The 23,455-nt window shown below is 39.6% G+C and overlaps 1 protein-coding gene across 6 annotated transcripts in view; it reads right to left on the minus strand.

The window, feature by feature from the left end:
- NTNG1 (netrin G1) overlaps positions 1-23,455 on the minus strand; it is a 300,251-nt gene that overhangs the window by 30,343 nt on the left and 246,453 nt on the right. For 2 of the 6 annotated variants that reach the window (XM_089516558.1, XM_089516557.1), the window contains 2 exons: positions 15,677-15,844; positions 6,444-6,581 (listed from right to left, as the gene is read on the minus strand). The exons of 2 other annotated variants lie outside the window; for them this stretch is intronic. In XM_089516558.1, the coding sequence (XP_089372684.1) occupies positions 6,444-6,581; positions 15,677-15,844 (306 nt within the window). The remainder of the gene's footprint in view (positions 1-6,443; positions 6,582-15,676; positions 15,845-23,455) is intronic. 2 more of the 6 variants (XM_089516560.1, XM_089516559.1) reach the window with 2 other exon arrangements.

Genomic DNA, 23,455 nt, shown 5'->3' on the forward strand with positions numbered 1-23,455 from the left:
AGAATGATTGTCATGCCATGATTAATGGAACTGAGCTAGTAAATGCCAGGCATGAATTTCAACCCAGTGATATACTCACTGATGGAGTGGCCTTTGGGGCAAACCATTGTTTCTTAGTGGTAGCCATTGTCACCCAGTTTCAAGCAGTCTTGGCACCTCAATGCTGTGGAGTTGGCAGTGATCTATTTAAATGGGTGTGTGAACTTGTACAGTGTTTCAGTGGGAAATCAATAGGAGCTGATTCCCACAGTGCCTTTCTCTGATGTCACATTTAATTCCCTGTTCCTTTCCAGGAGAGAGAATTTGGATAGATTCTAGTCAGGTCTAGCAATATAAGCAAAGCAGAAGATCTAGGACCATGGAGAGCTCCCTATGGAATAAGCTTCATAGGGCAAACAACAAAGAAGCTAGTTAAGAGTAAGAGCTGTAAGGATAGTACTGCATTCCTGTAAGACTTGGAGGGTGACATATTCCCCACCAGTGAATCAAGTGGCTTATTGCAATAGCGTGAGCTTGAGTGGAGTAGGAAATTATGTGTTGAAAACTTCACATGAACATAGCACGTATCAGTGCTAAAACTGAAAAACTCAGAAACTGTTACTTATTTTGGTTTAAGTGGCAATCTCCAACATGTTCCCTCCAGATGAAACTTTAGACCAAGTGAAATGGTGCTGATGCCTTTCCCCATAGTTTCCTTTAGCCTTGTATCAAACAAAGAAGTCCCTCCAGACTATCCCTTGATGTACAGAGATATAATTTATTTATTTGCTGAGTTGAGGTTTGTTGAGATCCTGTTTACTGTCTAGGAGTACAAAATCAAGTTAACACACCAATAAAATGCAAATGTGAAAAGGCAGCTATCATTTTATGATCTTTGCTAACATGTGGCTTTTAAAAACATATTTCTTATTCTGGGTAGTAATTTTTTTTTACAGTTTTCATAATTTCACAGAAAGGGTAGGAACGCAGCAGTACCTTCTGCTACTTTGTGGAAGCAAAACACAACCAATATATCTTTTCAGTGAGCTGCAGGTTTCTGGTATAAACATGCTGCCTTTATAAGGAGCTTTTCTGTCGTAACAGGAAAGATAATTGTACAGGAATTATTTTTTTTTTACATTTATTGCTGGTTACATTTTATGACACTATTGCAAAGCTTATGTGGCTTCTCTCCACTTTACCTTGCCTAGAATCCTGTAAGGTGTGGCACTGAGAGCGAGTGTTAGGATCATGACAACTCAATGAGTTGCATTATTTAAGATAGGATCTTAAACTTGCTCCTCTCAGAGTGGTGATTGATAGTTCCTACACAGTGGTGCAATGAATATGTTCTGGATTTTAGCATGAATGTCGAAGTGCTGAACTCAGGAATCGAGTTCAGCACCCTGAGTAACTCAATTAAAATTTGTTTGATTAAAATGAAGAATGAATTGATCACTTCAATAACATGGACGGCAACATCGGCTACTGACCTCTCAAGTCTCAGGCCAGCACTTCTTTTTTATTTACTTAATTATTTAAGATCTCTCGGGTGGGCTGACTAGAGGATAGGGAGTCGTAATGCTCCCACCTCCCACAGTACAATTTCTCCAAGTCCTTGTTAGATTAATTCCATAACTGACCTTGAATAACAACTTACATTCATTTTTTTTCCTAACTGGAAATTTTCCTTGAAAGCTCACTCACAGAAAATCAATAAGATCTCTTGACTTTATGTGACAGAAGCTGAGGACAAAATTGCATGAGGTCTTAGTATGAGGGCTGAATGGGGCTGCCCTATCCTACAACGTTAGCATGAAATTGAAATAGTAAGCAAAATCTGGATCTTCATCAAATAAGATTTACGTTGTCACCTCATATCTGTCAGCAGATTCAGAATGTATAGTCATATGAAATATTGACTCTTACACTGGACTATCTTTTTTTCATCAGGATATATTACAGAAGGGCACATTTAAAATTATAGTAGGTCAAAATAAGTAATGTACTTGTAGTGAGTACAGTATGCATTCAACCCCCAGCTGAATGTGACGCCCATTGTCCTCCCCCATTACTTCCCTGTTGTTGAGTCTTGCCTCCATCTGCGGAAAGGAGGCAAATGTCCTATCCATTGGTCCTAAATAACATCGATCTCTCTGGCTCTTTGTTTACAGGTTAAGTCTCACTTTTCTGAAATGCTTGACACCAGAAGTGTTTTGGATTTCAACATCTCTGTATTTGCATGTACATACATAATGAGATATTTTGGTGTAGTCTAAACACAAATTCCATTTATGCTTCATATGCACCTTATACAGATAGCTTGAATGTAATTTTATACAATATTTTAAAAATAATTTTGTGCATGAAACAAAGTTTGTGTACACTGAACCATCAGAAAGCCAAAATGTCTCTGTCTCAACCACTCATGAAAAAAGTTTTACTTTTTGGAGTATATTGGATTTCAGAATTCCAGATAAGGGAGACTCAACCCATGTTAAGTTTTTGTATACTGTACTACTTGTTTTACTCTTAATTCTAATGGTTTAGATACAGTGGGATTATGCCACTGGGATTTATACTGACTGTATGCTTTGCATGCTCATGCAAGTAATCTTTAGGGAATCTTTATAACACATTAGAGAGATGTTGCTGTTCTTGTAATTTTCTGTACTAGCATAATAAATTTCTTGAAAAATAGATGAAGTGAACATGAAAGTAAGTCTTTATTATAAAGATTCTGGAATCCAGCACTGAACAATCCACAAACCGAGCAGAAGGCCTAGTTGGGGTTGAGTCCAAAACAAGCTATGCTAATTTGGAAGCTGCTCCACAATTAAATATATACAATATATACAAATATACCCTTCAGATTGTAGGCCACCAGTATCTGTCATCACTCCTCAGCTGCCTTTGAAACTGTAGGACCCACAACAGGCTAAACTGTTTGTTTTCAAAGAGGGGCTATAGCTTTAACAATACCAGGGTTGATCTGTTTAAAATAAGAACTGGAATTAAAACAAATTAAAATGCTGAAAATCCCCAGCAAATGGTTTGATACTTTAAAACTCATAGTTTAGTTTTCAGTTGTGTGACATCAGATGTGTGTAAATGACGGAGGAATGCAGAGAGCCTTCATTGATATAAAAAGACATATTAAACATCAGGGCTAACCGAAGGCATTTCATTTCCTGAAGAAAAGAATGAGATGGCATCACTCACTTATTCTTCACTCTTCCACATACAAAACCTGACTGGACTGGCAGCTGAATCTTTCTGCAACACTGATAACGGGACAACCTTCCACTGTATCAGAAGGCAGCAGGATACATGGCACACCACTTTTCCTTCCATATCTTGCTACCACTTGTCAACATTTGACGCTTAGTAATTGCCTTAATTTGCCTTACATTGGGGCCAACTGTACCAAGCTTTCCCATAATAGACTGTGTGCATATAAGAGAAGATACATAATGCATTAGATCATTATGCGTTGTATCTGGCACCACATTTCCTGTTCAGAAACTCTCTGTGACTTTAGGAAACCAATCCTGTTCTATTGAGAACTCTAGGGGAGATTCAGCAATTTCCTCCAGCTTTACTACTAAGGCTTCAAAGATTGTGTAAATCAAAATGAAAGCAACCACCATGAATCCCCAAAATTGCTTTTCAAAAATACAGTCCCCTTATCTGCAGGACTGGTACCTGCAGTTTCACTTACTCATGTCCAGTGTGAGTCAATGGTCAACGTCTGGTGGAAATATATGATTCGCTTTTCTCCATGATTTTCACTATCTGCAGTAAGTCTGGGAATGTATTCCCCATGGATATGGGGGTCATACGGTATACAACCAGCACAGTGTAGTGGTTTGAGCGATGACCAACTCTGGAGGCCAGGGTTCAGAACCTCACTGGGCCATGGAAATCTACTGAGTGACATTTGGCAAGTCACATTCTCTTAGCCTCAGAAGAAGGCAAAGGCAAACCCCTTCTAAATACATCTCACCAAGAAAACCCTATGATAGGTTCATCAGAAGTCATAAACAACTTGAAGGCACACAACAACAATGACGACAACAACAACAACAACAACATACAAATTATAACTTCTTTGTTCTCCAAGTTGCCAGGCCAGCAATAAAGTAGACGATCGCAAGAAGCCAAATCATATACAAAGAATACAGGACATATTCTTTTTAGGTAAATGGCCACAATATTACTGGTCACTCCTGTAAGAGCCTTGGTACTTTATAGATCAATGCATCCATGCCATCAGTCAACAGGTCTGTTGAGCAGTGGGCTCCACATCTTCAGACCACCCATGGTAGAAAGGCATCGGACAGGTGGCTTGTGAACATTTGCCATTGTGTGTTTCCCTGTGCCATCTGGAGTGAGCTGCACGCTAGTGCCCCCTTGCAATATCTTCACACCCAAGGTCTTTCAAAGGGATCACTGAAGCAGGCAGATAGCCACACAGGTTCTATCCCTGCCCTAAATAGACACAGCTAAATGCCAAACAACCAATCCAATTGTGATAACATCATAACAGATGTTAACCTAGCTCTAAATTATCCTGCCAAACCAAATAGCAGAAGATGAAGGTAGGGTGGATGAAGTTTGACAACAATGGATAGCTCTCACTTATAGCCACCCGGATGGATCAGATGAAAGATATCCCCTTCAACATCCCCTCAGGTATTTTCTGCCTGCTGGCCAGACAGTCACCTCCTTATCAGCCACCACTGAGGGGCACAGATCAGGAACTCCATGAAGAAAATAACAGTCCCTTGCACAACTGCTCTAATTTTCATGGGATCATGCCCTCACGTCAAATAATGTAATGTGGCATTTTGCTTGTGGTATTAGGTTGTACTAGGGATGCAGGGGCAGTATTCACACAGTAGTCACACTGTCTCAAAGAGATTTACAGATCTATTCATCAAAACAATGTAATAACCTTGCATTAAAATAAAATTATATAAATACAATCAGGACAGTTTCATTAGCATTATTTGCTAAAAGAAAACATGTATATATAAGAAGCCCCCCACTCCCCATTGTGAGACAGTGCTATCATTTGACTTGACAGCAGAAATTAGATTTGAACTCAAGACTTTTCAAATAACAGCTCACACAACTATGCTATTCACCACACAGCTCTATAGAGTTCAACAACAACTCCTACAGTACTTTTCCCTAGGCATATGGCAGCTTGAGATAACTCTTCATTTAAGGAAGAACACTAAGGGTGACTTGCACAAATTTCCCTCTCCTCACATATTCCAGAGCTAGCATTGGCAAGGACTTTTGATACACCATTGCAGTTTTGGGGTGTATCCTAATAGCAGAAGATGGAGCTGGCATGCCTCCTAGAAATATAGAGCAAAATGCACATGATGACAGCACAATCAATAACCAATAACCATGGAGAAAGACTACAAGCAATGCACAAATGGGAATACACTAGCATTAAGCAAACAGTATCAAACAGGAAGCAAATCAAAGACTTTGGTTGATAATTCACTAATGGATAGCCAGGCAAAATTTGTCTAATGGATTGTTTGTTCTAAATAGCTGATTCTGCCATAGAGTTTTCCACTGCAAGCTTAGAGAAGCAGATGAAATTTAACTGGATATTTGCATTTTACCTACCTGACATTCCACTGTTGCATCTAATTTTTAATTAAAGAGTTTGTTGGATTTTGCTGCCTGCCTTTCAATACAAAAACACTGGGCTCATTAAAATCCTGTCTGGCTACGATATTTTAGTCCAGTGTATTTGTGATACCTCAGCCATGGTTATGATAGTGGAAGTACCTCTTGGCTCAGCTTCTGTTCTCCCTTCCTCTTTTCACATCTCTACTAGGTGATAGATTGGTAGGTAACATTTTTTTTGGCAACCACTGGGTATCATGCTAAAAAGATGCTCAATTTAAGCAATTAACAAGTAAAAGCAATCAGCACATAGAATAAACCAGAGAGGTATCACCTATATAGATGTGTCTCATAGAATTTAAACCAACTTTTTCTTATCTCACACTTGGTGATAAGCTCGTATTGACAGAAAATGGAAATCAGAAGGAAATTGGGATACATAATTTGGTATTGTCTCAGTATGTGTTTGGAAACCCTAGCAGTGGTAGGTACCTCCACCTAATTTCATCTTTTATAGCTGGCAATGCAGAGATAGAAATTATAACATATTACAGAGCTATAAGATAACTCCAACCATTAGTAAAAAGAAGGGGAGCAAACACTAAACAGCATACTGAAGCAAATGGATTGCATCACCACTTGACTGCCTATGTCTGAATGCTCTCTTTAATCTTTAAGCAAAAAGGAGTTTTGAAAGCTTTAGGAGGAAGAGAAGTGGCATTGCTGTTAAGCATTGTACATGCTGGCACAGATAAGTACAGGCATCAAGTGGCAGGGGAAGGGAGGGCAGAAGTAGGGCAATTACTTACATTGACAGCCCTGGTTGTGCCAGTAATATCCCCGCAGACACTTATCACACTTAGGCCCTGTTGTTCCCTGCTTACACTCACACTTTCCTTTTTCATTACAGCGATCTCGGACTGAGCCAATACGGTTACAATTACATTCTGCAGAAACAAGACAACACATGTGAACTCGGTACAAGATTACAACTAATTCATCACTGATACCAACAATGGTCAGCTTTTAACCATAAAGAAAATGACTGCTGGTTAATTAATTAGCATAATATTAATTAGCATTAATAATAAATATTAATTAATAATCCTTGTTAATTAATATTATTAATGGTATTATGTTAATTATTCCCAATACTGTAATTCAGTCATGCTGTCAATGTGGATTTCATTTGTGGCACTACCACAGCAGAACTCCAACTTAGATTCTTTTATTGTTATTTTAAAGTCAATGGCAAAGGAAAAGCAAGCAGAAAAGAAGTGGTGGTTTGTGGACTGAGTAGAAAGTCGTTTTGCCCCCAGATTGTAAAGGACCTTTCTTACCCTGTCCATGTGCCACCCATGAATAGAAACAGCCATATGTGATAAAAGATTGAAAGTGATTTCTGCCCTGATAGCTTGGAATTAAAGGTTAACTTTCATTCTTAAAATTCTTACAACCTTCTGGATGTACCATTTGTAATAAGCAGAGGATGAGGTCAGCCATGTCTTCAAAAGTAAACTGACTGCGGCAAGCTTCCAACTCATATTTTAGATTTGTTATAATGAACATTAAGAAAGCCCAGTATTTCACAGAACATCGATAAGCTTCAAGTAATTTCTCTTCTAAATTATTAAAATAGGTAAGTAAGGTTCTAGATGCAATGCATACTAATGCATATTTTCTAAATGCAATGAAATGCACTCTGCTAATTTGCAAGATCATCTTCCTTTATGTTTAGAAACAGTCACTTAATTTATTAATGGCATTTTAGTGATTGGCATAATGTTTGAATAACAATAATGTATTTTTTTAGTTATTACACAGTACCCAATTTGAGATTACACAGGCAAGTTGGAGTGTTTTGGAGCCTTGGTCATTTTTGACTGTGATGCAAGCCTGTCAAACAATTTATTTTTATGTATGTATGCATATATGTATGTATCCATGTATTTCATTCACATGTCACTTTTCTCCCAAGTGGGACCCAAGGTTGCTCCCAGAAAGAGTCACTTTTAAAAAAAATCAGAACAATATTTTAAAAAACCAATTAAAATCAACACATATAAAATTATTTAAAAGACATACAAAGTTTAAAAAGATAGATAAAACATTGTAATGATAAAGCTCCCCTGCTTATATATTAAAAGCCTATTTAAACAAAAAGATCTTTGCCGGCTTGGAAAAAGAAAGCATGGAGAGGGCCAGCCTACTCTATTTTGGAAGACTGTTCCAGAGGAGGGCTCTCTCTTGTGTCCTCCCAAAGTGAGCCTGTGATGGTGATGAGACTGAGAGAAAGCCTGCCCCTGGAAATCTTAGAGCTCCGACAGGTTTGCATGGGATAGTCTGGACCTAAGCTGTATAGAGCTTTATAGGTCAGCACTTTAAATTATGCCCAGAAGCAAACTGGTAGCCAGTGAAGCATCAAACTGGCAAAGACCCTGAACTATATTCGAATATGATATCAATTCATTGCCATAAAGAGCAGGAGATGGTATGGTGTGTCTGTAGCATCATACATATTCATAATGAGATGATAATGAATTTTGGTCATACAGGAAGCCCCCGTTCATTTGACAGGTTAGGAACCTGGGCATTGTCCAAAAGCAGAAGTTGTGCTCTGGTCTCTAACCCACTGAATAAGGTGCATGCGTGTAGGGTGTCTGTATAGAACAGGGAACCAAAATCAGGAGGGTGCATGCAGGCTGGATGGACATATCCAGATTGGGATAGGAAGCCTTTGTTCAATTGAGGAAGAAGAACCAAGTACTTCTGCTAAGTGGCAGAAAACAGAATAATTTATCGCACTAGCAAGATCCTGCAGGAGAAAAGGAGTTAAATGCAATATAATGCAAAGATAACCTGGAAATGCCCAAAGTTTATCACACAATGTCACAGTTAACATGAAATAATGTGAAGTTAATCCGAACACAAAGCAGAGAAAACCAGCAGCTTTTAAAGTTTGGAACAAACTGAATTTAAAAAGCTGCTGGTTTTCTCCACTTCACTTTTGGATTAACTTCATGCTATTTTGTTTTAGCAGCAATTCAGTGTGATATACTTCCCAAGTTTGCAAGTTCTGTTTAAATTAGAATTTAATTTAAATCATGTTTAACTCCTTTTCTCACAGGAGCTCACTAATATGATAAAGCTCAATGTCCAGTCAGAGGAGCTGGCTGCATGCTGTAACTGCCTAGACTGGCTATGGGCTCTCTGAGCAGGCGGCGGCAGTTTTAGCTTGGCTCACTTCATTCAGTGCTTTTTGCAGCTGGTGCACAACTGTGGCAATTGTGGGGGCGCCTACTCTGATGGTTGCCTTCCCTCTGTGCCAGAGGAACAGAAATGTGATGAAGGAGGAACAGTTCAACATAAAACATGGAGTAGATTTCTCTGGCTCCCGTTTGAGTGAGTTTCTGAATTCAGCTAGTTCAGGATCCAGAGATGGCCAGGATTGGAAGTTTCTGATTCTTGCCCTGATTGGCTATTAGTATCAGTTTGGTGTGTGTGTGTGTGTGTGTGTGTGTGTGTGTGTGTGTGTGTGTGTGTATGAGCATAGGTTAGGCGTCAGAAGCTGTGATAATGTTCTTCCCCCCATTATTTCGGCAGCACAGGTAGCCTACCTCCCAGGAACAAAGGATTAAATGATGTGAGGAGATCCAGTTATATTTTAATGGGGCTCAGCGTCACAGAGGTGAGAGTAATTAAAAACTCTAACCAAAGGGTGCTTGGGGACAGGGTTTCCTGTCTCACCTGACGAAGCTGGTCAAGACTGGACAAAAGAGTCCAAACTCCTAGCTACCCCCATGAATATCAAGGACTACAAATCCCATCTCCTGTAAGTAGAATAGGAAAGTCATTTAGCGAGTTGCATCAAGGACTTTGTATTATATTTCTGGCTTGGCTGAAATGATCTGATCAGTCTGTAACTCTTACGTGTGCCTGAAGGGATGGTGGCCCTTCACTAAAGATACAGCCTTTTGCTATGGAGATTTCTTACTTAAAATGAAGCCTTTTCTTTTAAGGATATTTCTATCTCTACGCTCTTCTTCCACATGCCTTTGTTCAGTTTAATCTCCTCACCAGGGTTGGTGAGAGGAAAGTCTCTGCAGCATCAGAGATGGAAAGCAACCGCAGAGTAACTTCCTACTGAGTTACTAGGGAAGGGAGGGATCAATTCAGTAGGTGGTGGCAGCTTAGTTCATTTAGGTTGTCTCAAAAAGTCCTAACCAACTGAGGCAGAACTAAGAAGGGAAATCAAGAGACCCCTTCACAGAAGTGCTGTGTCCTCTCAATGTTTGTTTTCTCACTGTACCTTCTTACCTTGCATATGTCGCAGTGTCTTCTTTCTAACCATATATATTTTTTTCTTCTCAGTGACTTCTTTCTAATCATATATATTTTTCTTTCCTAAGCCTTTATTTAATGGTACTTCTGGGATTTCTTCTTCAAGAATTTGGTTGTTAATGCAGATAAATATGCATAGAGGACTATATGGACTCCAAGTTAATAATAAGCTTCCCTGCATCCTAGATGTCTAACTGCTATCAAATGCAAAGAGTGCAAGCATTTCTTTTAAATCTAGAGACCATGCTGGGAGAACAGCTCTATTTTTCTTTTAATCATCCCATTTACAATTGTTCCCTGGAATTTCATTAAGTATCACTGAGATCAGAAATGACAAAACAGGAGGGATTTTTGGGGAGAAGATATTAACATTGCAAATGGGGGGAGGGGGAGAGAAAAAGAAATAGAGTTAATACTGCAAATAGGAAAAAAGTTGAAGGGGAAAATGTTATGAGTAGCAAATATTACATCATTTGCTCAGGTTTTCAATCCTTAAAAATTACAAAGGTAACTCTGAAGAATGGGGAACCTAATGCTACAATCATAAACCACTTTCCGAGGCATAATCCCAATTCAACTCAGTGGGGCTTATTTTTGAGTTGCGAAGTATCGGATGACCCTGTAAATGGTATTGGAAGTAATTTGCCAAAATGAATCATCATCATCATCATCATCATCATCATCATCATCATCATCATCCGGGGGGGGGGGGGGAGAGGGATAATTCCAAAGTGAATCTGACATTCAGAATGTGCTTTTAAATGTTTCTAGGGATGAGTCTACACTGTAGAAATAATGCAGGCTGACACCACTTTAAGTGCTGCAGCTTTATTCTATGGAATGGAATTTGTAGTTTTACAAGAGCTTTAGTCTTCTCTGCCAAACAATGCTGGTGCTTCATATGATTCTGTAGGATGGAGCCATTGCAGTTAAAGTGGTGCCAAACTGCATTATTTCTATAGTGTAGATGCACCCAGGGGTAGTTCTGTTCAAGATACACAAAAAAGATTTGTTTTTGTCTGAGTCAACTAAGGTTTTATGTAGGCTGCATCTGCAATGCAGAAATAATTCAGTTTGACACCACTTAAATGCCATAGCTCAGTGCTATGGAATTCTGGGAATTGCAGTTTGTTATGGCACCAGAGCTCTCTGACAAAGATGTCCAAATGTCTCACAAAGCTACAGTTCCCAAAATTCCATACTCTGAGCCATGGCAGTTGAAGTGATGTCAAACTGGATTATTTCTGCAGGGCAGGTGCAGCCCTAGTGCTAGTGTTTTGATGGTTGTGTTTCATGTGGACTTGTGACCATAAGCAAAATAATTTTTTTAGGACTGGGCATGTTTTCATGCATTCAGTAAGTCCAGTCATTCTATATGTTGTATGCTGTGGCCACAAATTAGATAAATGAACTACACAGCATCTTCTGGAAGAGTTAAAAGAAATATGTGTTGCTCATATTTGTGATGAATGGCATCATGAGCCATTAAAAACTTTCCTTGAAATTCTACTTCGTGCATCAGTTTCTCCTCAAACTTGGAATAGCTATGTCACATGCTTCCCCCATAATGAAATGAGATTTTTTTTTAAAAGCATGGATCAGACTACATTGGAAAGTGGATAGCTACATCAATTGCAGCAATTGCAGCCATAGGACCAAGTGTGATTATGATCAAGGGAGAAGGGGAAAGCGGGGGGGAAAGGTCTTACTACCTACATATATGTGTTGAATGGCTATTGTGTTATTCTGGAAATTATCATCCAAAAATGAACATCCCAATCGTTGCTATGCATGACCCATTTTATATGAAAGATTTCCCCATAACTGTGGTGTGCCTGTGGAGGATCAGGGTCATGCATCTTCTGTTCATTTAGAGGAGACTAGCAACAGAAACATTCTCCAACGCTGGAGCTAATAACACCTGTCTTGAACTCAGGACAAAATGAATTCATAGTACCATGTTTAATACATTGGAGGTGTGCATAGATGAGTATCATGTAGCAAAACAATAACAATAATAGTAGCCAGAGAAGATCCATTAACCCTCGTGAATTCTTATATTCTATTACTAATGTGGATGTGGACATTTTGTGGCTTTCTAGATGGACTTGTAGATGCTGTTGAACTTGCTTGCTCAGACTACATTAGATGGCTTTCATGTATTTTCAGTGTTACACTGCAGAGTAAATTACACAGTAATCCTCTTTATTGACATTTTACAAAAGAGCTGCAAATGTTTGATGGCTGATTGCAGCCTAAATGCTTGTTATACTAATCAAAATACAGCTTCAGGTTTTGAGTTATTATGGCCCAAAATCTACTTAATTTTTAAAACATGAAATGAGTATAATAGCTGACAGACGGGTATCCCTTATTTATTCATCAGCTACAACATAAATGCTTTGCATTTTGGTTTCTGCTTGCTTTCAGACGAACATGGACTGAATGACATACAAAGCCATATCTAATGGGATGGTTCTTTTTCTCTCTCTCAAAGGAACCTCAAGGGGTTATTACTCCTCTCTCCTGCAGTGCCTACACTCACATGCTGCAATGAGTTGGAAAACCTAAATGAGAAGGTTTTCTGATGGCACAGAGGGCTGCAGCGGAGAGAAAAGAGGGGAAGACAGCAAAATGCATGTAACCCCATAAGTTGAGCACTCTCTGTGGGAAGGGTGCAAAACCCAGAAAATATTATCAATAACAGTCAATATCTCTAATTCACTGGTGCACTCAAGTATCGGAGTTGGTTCTAGATTTAGTCCTAGACAGAAATGAAACTTGTAAATCAGTGGGGAAAAATAAATCTTAAGAAGCAAAATCCCACTGATTTCGCTGGACCTACTCTGACTAAGTCGGGATCTATCATGCCAAGTCATAACTAACTTAAATCCTATTGATTTCAAATAATCAACTCTCTTAAATCTGGATCCAACCCTCTATCTTAATCTGTTTTTTTCATGCCTTATAGCCAGTTGATCTAACAGTGAGAAAAGAATCCTTTATATCTAGCAGCCTTCCATGCACAAATGCTTGTCCTTCTGATTTAATGAGCTGCTGAATTTATGGAGATCCCTCACCTTTATGCATATAGAGGGTACATGTCCAGTACAGACATCTCTTCACTCTTCCTGGTTATAGAAAAGCAGGAGCTACTTCTCTCACAGGTCTCTGCAGTTGGCTACATACCTTTGATATCAGAAAGACATTGTTCCTTGTTCGCATCAAACAATAACAATCAAATGAGTGTTTGTTTGAAACGACCTGCACTAGGGATATGTGTTCATTGTACTGATCTGGCCAATTTGAGTGGTTGTTTTGTCACTTGTCTTGCCATAGATAGCATTTGAACAGCATAATTAAGCTCAAAGGAATCAAACTTTTGATTTAACTTTGCTCCAATTCACATCAAAAGGAGCATCAACAACTCCTGCGTGTGTGTACAAATGTTTTTTGAGGCTATATTCTTTTATGAAAGAAAATGTTTGAAAAGTTATGCATGGGACAACAAACTAGATTTTCATGGATTTACTCTACCACCCCAGAATATCTAAAAATGCAGATTACTGTGGTTTGGTGCTTTTGTTGCACAAAAATTACTTTCAGTTGCTGTAACAATGCATTTCTCTGCATGTAATAAACTGTGTTGTGGGTGGATAGTTGTAGTTTTAATCAAGGTTTACAAACAATATTAGTCCAGGTTTTCAAATTTATAATCCATAACACAGAATCTCTTTAATTACTCAGATTTTAGAGATAAATTGATAGTTAATGAAACAAAGTGAAACTATTTTTAATGTACTATACCATACTATTTATCTGAACATTTATGGATCATATTTCAGCCTAAAAAGACTTCTAAGGCAATATAAAACTTTAAAATGGTAAATATCTCTTGGCAAAATACACAGTGTCGCTTTAACAATTATTATTATTATTATTATTATTATTATTATTATTATTATTATTATGTTTATGTTTATGTTTATGTTTATTTATATAGTGCCATAGGCTTTACAGAGCACTTTGCAAAGCAAAACAACAATTGAAGACAATGTTTGTTGCTCTCATGCAAGAAATTGTGGCCATTCAGATGTCACTGGAAACAACAGTTATCAACTTCCCTCAATATATTCAATGGTAAGGGTTGATGGGAACTGCAGTCCAATGGTAATTTTAGGACCACAATTTGTCCAAATGTGCTCTAGGGTAACAACCTCTACCCCTCTGAATCTTCAGCACTTAAAAATGGTATTCTCTCTCAAGAGAAGGATGGGCATGTGAATACCATATGAAAGTTGAGTGTCAGCAAGGGGCTGGAGTAGATGACTGATGATGATAACCCATTTGACTTAATGAACTTATGGGAGTAACGGCCTACCCATGGATCAAAATGTAGGATAATAATGTAAATAATGAAACATTAATAGCAACAGCAACAATAATATTAACAGCAACAAAAATTATAACACTGTGCTGCCCATAAAACCACTGTAAAAGTTCTGGAAGTTTGGAAGATATGGCAAGTGCGGAGAAGGATTTTCATCATCACACTTGTGCATGAATCCCTGACCCATACATTTGAGGGCAATGGGAAAATATCAAATACTTACTTTTAATGCCATTTACAGAACTTGTATTGGTGAGCACTGAGCAACTTGCATAGGTTGGTTTGGAACTAATTCAGTATAGATTCCACAGACAGAAAACACTTCTATATAGGAAAGTCTGTATATTCCATATGCACTTCACCATGGATGTTTAATGTACATGCATCTATTCTGATGTGATTATAGGCGGGGATGGTTTACATCAGAACATGGCTATTGCAGCTGGTCTTGATTAATTTCTTCCACATTTTCAGACAGTTTGATGTTTTGTGGCTTTCTCTAAAGCATAGTAGCTAATGGAATTTAATTCCACCTTTCACCTTTGTCGATTCGTATGTGAAAATGTAGTGGCATCTTTTTAGAATTTTTTTTGAGTTCATTTATTTGGAGGAGCTGAACTTCATGCTCGACACACTCCTATGGTCAGTAAGGTATTATTGTGCACTTGGTAGTATTATTTTTTAAACAATAAGGCGCAGTTAATAAATATCAATATTTTTCTTAAAAGGGTGCTAATAAATTCATCATAGCCTCTCATCTGATCAGATTGCCCAGATCAATCTTGAATATGACAATGCCTGGCTTAGCATGTGTTTAATTTGCTAAAATTACATTAGTAATATATGTTGTCATCAATTTACTATATACCTTGGCATAAGCAACTGACGACTACAATCTGTAAATTGTGCAAACCTACTGCATTTCATTGAAGGTTCTATAAAGCAGAACTGCACAATTCACAGATTATGTAGTGGCCCTTCAGTTTATCTGGCTTGGGTCCCATTAACCTAAACTTAGTATTCAGGTGATTTCCTATGGGTAACCAGTAATTTTCCTGGAAGAAACGTCCACAGTCTTTAGCCAGGGCTTTCATAGTAAGATGCAGTTCTTAGTCACGTATTCAGACTAGAGGACCAAGACTCAAAATGAATGCATGGAAGATACACAGATCTGCACCATGGAGAGAGCTCCTTGCAGCTCAGCTGGTGAAAGAAGAAATAGGGTGGAAATGGCTTTGCTTATGCACTAAAAAGATCTGAACGGCTGAAAAAAGGCAGAGAAGAAAATGCCAGAATTAGAATGAAACTGACCTATGCATATATTTTCATCGTCCAGCTTTGCAGAAGCATTTCTGTAGTAGCCCAGCCTGCACAACTCACAGTGCTGCCCTCTAGTGTTGTGTTTACAGCTCACACAAATGAATGTACTGAGCACATCGATGTAACTGCACCGGTTGGAGTGGCCGAAGCATTCACAATCTTGCAAGGAAGAACAAAAATGTACACAAAGGGTATTCTGTAGCAGAGTCATAGCAATTCACATGCTCTTCCCCCCCTAAATATGAAGCATGAACAAATTATGAATGAAGAGCAGCACAACATGTGTATTAACGTTACAGTAGCATACATGGAAAACAACAGATATTTCACTGCTATGAAAGTGGTATCTATTTTAAGGCAGATTAGAATGATTAGACAACCATCACATAGCACTGAAAGTAGCTTTATATTCAGGAGGGCTAATGGAACTGAAGCATTTGCAGCTGTAAACCTTTCACTGGTTTTGAGGGTTTCCTCCACTTTGCGTAACAGTGTATGCTGTGGAAGTCTCCTATAAAAAGTAATCCAGGTGGACTAATCTCTGATCTGCACACACTATAGGAAATTTCTAATTGTAAATATAATGACCTTTACTGTGCAACTTATTCTGGATGAGACTACACAACTTTGAACCATGAGGTTTACAGTTTAGGCATGCCAATGGACCCAGCTTCACAACAAGAAGTTCAGCTGGTCCCCGTGGACTTGAGTGTTTTCCAACAGATTTTAGCAATGAGGAATGAGACTGCATGGTCATAAGCCATCAATAAGCAAGTAACCTCCAGGTTAGAATACTTCAATGTATTCTAACCTGGAGGTTAGAATGTAGTAGGAGGTAGCTCCTACTACATGGAGCTGACTTTGAAGACTCTCTGGAATTATTAGTGAATTAAAACTATAACTGCTAGCCTATTACCTAACACAAGGGTGGGAAGCATGCTACTGTCCAGATGTTTTTGGACTGTAACTCCCAGCAGCCATAGCCAGCATAAACAAAGGTGACACATATTGGGACACTGTCTCCTAGTCTATCCCTGGACTCACTTCCAAGAATTGATTTGTAAAGTAAGAGCTAAGCCCCTGAAGGTTACTTACTGTGCACATCAGCCTGTCTGTACATTAAGATAGTCCCCGTCATATGGAGAGGCTTTTGTATGGTGGGGTCCCAGGTATGAAATTTCTTTTATTTCCCTAGACATTAGATTTTATTTTCATCCTTGCTAAATCTTGTATTATGTCACTTTTATGTGTAGAGAAATCTTTGAAAGGGAAAGATTAAAAATTCTTAAGGGAAAAAAAAAAGAAACTTTTGAGGTGAGTAGTATGATCACTTAGGATGTGAGGAGTTTTTTGTTCCACCTTCATGTCCAGTGCCTCCCATCACATGTTCACACTGACTGTTTTCACAGAAATCGTCATAACGGGTGGATCAAACTGAGGGAATGTTTCTTGAAAGTGTTTGACAATGTAAGAAGGGAGGATGTACTTTGTGTGCATACCTCTACCAGCTTAAGTAATACTTTCTCGTGTAGTATTTGGGGTACTATTTCCTTCAATATGCCAGATTCTCAGTTGTATGAAGGTAAAAGTCTAACATGCGAATGAAGTCTGTTATAATGAAATCATGGAGACTCAGAAAGATTCAGCAGAGAGGAAATGGCAATCTCTCAGCAAGGCAAACCATTCAAATAACATTTATCACCTCTTGCCAAGAGAAAACAGGAGATGCCTATCACTATTTCAATAGCAGGCTAAGGAAAAATAACTTGATCACAGATACTCAGAAAATTCAGCGTTTCAGCCATGATTCTAAGTATTGATTAATACTTGGTTGGCAGTAATGTTACCTGTGACTTATTCCACAAGACTGAAAGCCAGTTTGGGCATAGTAAGGATGGGCAAGATGTTGCCTAGGGATGCATGTGGCCCACCAAGGTTCTTTATGTATTCTTTGAACTCACCAGATTTCATGAACCAGCCTTCAGGAACGGCAGTCCCCCTTTGCAATAGGTCACAAAGGCCTATTTAACATAACAAAAAATGCCTGTTTTTCGAAACCAAAAGTGGACTACTGGCCACTTTCAGATTTTTGTTTTTTGACACTTTTGGCATTGGAGGGCCACAGGTACAGAAAATTGTCCCTCTGAACCAATTGCTTCACTAGCCCAAAGTGCATGTCTTCACATATTAGGTTGCCTCAGCAATACAGGGACCAAATGTGGGTGGTTTCTTCCCCTATCTATCTTTTGTCAGAGGTCAAAGGGATGTGAACAAACCACAGAACTGGTACTACATAACCTCAGAAAGATGTTAAAAAAGGCATATAGAAGATCTACCTACCTACCTCTGCATGGGAAATATATTTTGCCAAAATCATATGCTGAACATCTTAGTAGCTTGCTGTAGGCTTCTCCCTTTTTTGGTTTTAGTATAGCAATCTGATAACTCTGAGTTAATTCCCAGCCTTTATTTCTAATTAATTTTCAGTGAGTAACCAGATGAGGAATACTTGCCCCTATAGATATTACTGGACTAAAACTCCTATTATTATTCTTAACTAGCATAGCCAATAGTGAGGAATTGTGGGAACAACCGTCCAGCAACATCTGGAGGGCCATATGCTCTCCTTTCCTGAATTAGAAGAAATAGTACTTTTATCGTACCTATTGTATTAGCTCTGCATGTGAAAGATACACCCCACTGGTCTATCCCATAAAAGTGCTACAAATGGACTACTTATCAGAGACAAGGGACTGCACCATTTCATTTTTGCAAAGGAGGGTGAATAATTTCTGCAGCTTTCTTGCCTCTGTGAAGAAACAATTTTTTGTGGCGTTCTCACCTGATATTTGCACATTCCCAATATATTTAGAGAAATTATGCTGTGCAGAAACACATTGCTGCCCCCCCCCCCAAAAAAAACCACTGCTTGTTGAGAGCTATGTGGTTTGTTTTGTGCAAGATTTTTTTTGTAGACAAAATCATGCAGCTAGTTTTGTGTGTGCACCCTTTATGTGCAACCCCCCCAGGTAATCTGGAAACAGTGGTTTGTGCACAAAGCTACAGTTTTTACACATAGTGTTTGTATATTTCTGCACAGAATAGGTTTGATGGCAAAAACTATGCAAAAATCTTGCCAATGTGTTATCCTTGCCATCTGGACTTCTTACATTTCAAGAAACCCATTTTTCAGGCAGGACACTATGGCAAATATTTCATCCAGGAAACGAGGTTTTTTATTAAGTGTTCAAGTTGTTCACTGATGGTGGAAAGCTTGACAAGGCATGCACTCATCCTTGGGTAAGCAGCCACATGACCTGACTGAATGACAGTGGGAAATGCTCTTGAGAATGGTCTAATTATAAAAGCCATTCTCAGACTCATCAAGACACTTGGAAAGGGGAAACAGCACCCAAAGCACCCCAATCACATTAGCCTAGAGCTACCTAGAAGAAAGTAATTTTCATCAATTATTTAATTTTGTAATTGAAGCTTTATGAGTAAGAGCTGTACTTTCCATCCTTCCTTCTGGCTATGTCTTTGATCAGCTGTTCTGCTGATTTCCTTTAAAAATAATAATACTTAAAGCCCCCGATTAGCGATTTAGTGGCTGTCTGTCAACTATGGGATGACTTCTTCTGGACAGTGAAGTAATGAAAATAATATAGGAGGAGACTGAAGAGTTCAAAGACAGACCTCCTCTTTACAATTGTAACAAAGTGGGTTAGCATCTCATTGGCAAAGTATCAAGCCAAATAATAATTCATGACCATGAACTTTGAAGTGGAAAAACTGTTTGGGAAATTCTAATACTGAATGTCTCTCGGCTGGTTAATGTCTCTGATTTTTACGTGGACAGCTAACAGCAGTTCTAGGTGTAATGAAAGAAGTGCAGCCTATATTTTGTTCCATTGAAGATGTCGAGATTATTAGAGGAAGAGGGAAAAGAACCACTTCAGATAAGAAAACAGCCCCACTAACCCAAAGTACAAGTCTTCACATATTAGGTTGCCTATGTATCTTTAAGCTAATCCAAAGTCAATATTCTTTTAAGGGAAACTGATAATGTGAGCCTGTGGTGATAACCACTTCATCACCCAGACATTAGATAAGTTCTTTCAAGTCCCAAACTAGATGATACGGCATATTAAAGTCATGTATGATATTTCTCATGCTCTCTTTCTCTCTCTCGCTCTGCATTTTTTTAAAACCAAGACTATGGTATACAAGGAGTATGGGTTGAATTTCTTCCACTGTGCTGTGGTTCCAGGGAAAGGAGGAAATGCATTCCCAACGCTGCTATTTGCTATGAAGAGCGAGTGTGTTTATGCTTTGGGGTGATTTTCACAGCAAGAGGGGGCAACCACTCTATTCCAGTCTCTTTCCCCTTTTTGAAACAAAAATAAGGCCCATAAAATACCCCTTAAATATGCTTAAGGCATTCTCAAGACGATTAAACTGAGATTAAGCAGAGTTGTTGATAACAAAGTGACTTGGAGGTCTCTCATTCACAGGGTTTGCCATAAGTGAAATCGACTTAACAGCAGTCAACAAGAACAACATGTTCATCCTTCTGAGGTGGAATAGAAAGCAATTGTGACTCCTACTTATCCTTTGTTATGTTGTTTTGATTTACTTGCTCTGTTAAGATAGGATGTTATGTGGCATCACAGCTGGGCTAGGATAGAAGATTTGGGAGGACCTGCATCTGCCACTTCTGCTATTGGATTAAGAGATTTAAATACACTGCCCAGTGTCTAGGTTGTGAGATGTCAATTTCAACAACCTATGACACATAATTAGTATTTTGGGGCAGATCATCTATCTGATATTATCAACTACCACTTATATGATCTATCTCTCCAATATCTGTCCAATACTACAGGCTGAGTTTTCTGGTCTACCTGGTCCCTAGTTTCCATAATTTCTGTGTGAAATCCAGAGATAGTAAGGGAATAGAAAAGAATAACAGTTGGAAAAACAATTGCCCTTTCTGCAGCAGATAGAGACTATTATCTGATTTACTGAGCAGGGATTCATTCATGGTTCATTTTACTGAGTGGGGGATTCAATGAAGCATTAGCATACATAGGTATATAAAATATGTAAAGAGACAATGCACTGGGCTGACTTTTAGATGCACTCAACAGCCTGTTCAATATTCAATAAATGTATATAAGAACCCATGGAGAGGACTTCTGTAATTCTTTTTCCTGATTTCAAATCACAAACATACAACAACAAAACTCAATTTTTTTTTAACATGTGTACACACAGAGAATATATCGAAAAAACTTCAGTCTCATTTATGGTCTGGATGAGGGCCAATGTGAAATCCAGTGAAAGGTACTACAGATAAGATGGACATCCTGTTAGGGAGGTGATCGTCTGCATAGAGATTGAAAATTAAATGTTTTGGACTTTAGTTCTCTGAATTCTTGATCACTAAGCATCCATTTGGCAGTTATGGTTCAGTATTCAGGAAGCTGCAGTTCAATAAAATTACTTTTTAAAACTCTGGTCAAACCTGCTCTGGAGAAGGTTGCACTACTCCTAAAGTGAGGCAAGCAATTGCCAGGGGTTAGGAGATTTCCCCCTGGGAAGGGGTTTGTATCTTCTAAAATTTGATTTGGTTTGCCTCCCCATGCTCCCCAACGGTTTAAGGCAGGGGTAGGCAACCTGCGGCCCGCGGGCCGGATGCGGCCTGGCGAGGCCTTGGGACCGGCCCCAGCCCGGTCCTGCCGCCAATTGCCGCCGGGGCCTTTGGGGGGCAATTGTCTACAGAAGCCTCAGAAACATGCATTTATATTAACATTTTTTTAAAAATCAGCAATTTTTTTCGTGTGTCCTCCATTTTGTTTAAAAAAGTGTCTTCCATTTGAAAATTTTGTCCTACATTTGTCCTGGTTTATTTATAGATTTAATTTTTTTTAAAAAAATATTTAATTATTTATTTTTTGGCTTCGGCCCCCCAGTTGTCTGAGAGACAGCAACCCGGCCCCCGGCTCAAAAAGATTGCCTACCCCTGGTTTAAGGGGTGTAATGGGTGATTTCACATTTGGGTTCCTGTGTCACTTTTAGGCCCAGAAGAAACTTTTTTTTTCAACAGCAGGTCATCTCCAAGGTGGGTTATAGACTGCCCATTTGGGGCGGTCTGGACCCACCCCTTTCCCCGGAGTATCGGGGCTTCAGTGGCTACACCGGCAGCCGCTGAGGCCCCGATTCGCCGCTTTTCGGGCTGCGGGGAAGCAGCAAAACGCCGCTTCCCCGCAGGCTGAAAAGGGGTGTCCCTGGGGCTTCAAGCGGGGAGGGGGAGAAAGGGGCCGCTTGGCCCCTTTCTCCCTTGCTTCGCTGGGCGCAGCCGTCTGAAGGCTGCGCCCAGCGAAGCAAAGCGGCGCCGCGGACCAGGAAGGAGCTCCGAAACGGAGCTCCTTCCTGGTCCGCGGAAAGGGCGCCCTAGGCACCCTGCCGCAGATTGAGGACGTCATGTCCGCGCCGCCCCATCTAGAGGCGGTGCGGCCGTGATGTCCTCACGGCGGCGGCCGTATGGAAGGGCCGCCGCCGTTTAGTGCGTGACAGGCACGCACTAGGGTTAGGGCGGTGCGGAAGCACCGCCCTTTTGTAATCCTAGTGCGTGCTCGTCACGCACTAAAGTGCCGGTGTGTAACCGGCCCAAGTCACCTTTGGGGTCACCTTCTGTTGGAAAAAAGGCCTCTCTTTGGTCTAAACTGGCCCAAGAGCAGGGGATAAAAATGTACCACAATGCTTCCCAAACACTCTAGGGGTCTGTGGGAGCAAACAGCTTTATTTGGATCCTCCCGCCCAATATTGGTGGGCCCTGTGACAGCCCTCCCACATTCCTATAGTGTCAGGCTTCCAGTCTGGGAGGGCTCTTGGTTTTGGCATTGCTACTGGATGCAGAAGACGCAGTGGGTAAAATGAGTGTTTTTTGGCTTAAGCTGCCATACCAGTTGAGATCTTAGCCTGGAAAGATATAGGGTTACTGTAGTAATGTACACTTTTAAAAAAACAAAAACCAGTTACCTCTGGTAATTTACTAGCTGGATTACAGCACTGTGTTGCATACAGAAGACAGTTTGGAAATAGTTCAGAAATGGTTTGGCTAATCTAAAAGGGAGCAGCAAGACTGTTAAATGAAACTGTACAGTATGATTCACACTACATTAGTGTTTTATCACCAGAAGTGATTTCTAGTCCATTTCCAGGCCCAGTTCAAGGTGCTGATATCAATATCTAAAGCATTCAATGATTTAAGGACAGATAGCTGAAGAGCCACACCTTTGGCCTCATGGTCCTCTAGAGATAGATGTATAAAGATTCCTGTAAGTTCTTAATGGACAAAAGTGAACAGCCTTCTGGCCATATGTTCCCATGAAATCATTACTATAATTTACAGAACTATATGATACAATCTAGTTATGCTGTATCTCAGAACACCCCACACATGGTGTTTCTGTGTGAAACACTGCAAGCTACTTTTATAAGAAGGAGATAGGAATGCTCCTGTTTAGTAAATTATAGCAAACAGCATCACAGTGCACACAGGTTGCATATTTGCCATCTCCACATGCATACTTTAAATGGCAGAACAGTGGCTGCACAGGAGAGACTGCAATACTGTAATGGCAAAAACTGTACTTGGGGAACTTCTGCTGAGATACTAAAGGAAGCAAAAACCTTATTCTCCTGGAACCCTGGGGGTGAAGAAGGTCAAGGCCCATGATGACACTACTCATGTGATCTTGGAGT

Source organism: Sceloporus occidentalis, unplaced genomic scaffold (assembly GCF_023333645.1).
Source record: "Sceloporus occidentalis isolate IW3139 unplaced genomic scaffold, rSceOcc1.0.p SCAF_3, whole genome shotgun sequence".
Classification (NCBI taxonomy): domain Eukaryota; kingdom Metazoa; phylum Chordata; class Lepidosauria; order Squamata; family Phrynosomatidae; genus Sceloporus; species Sceloporus occidentalis.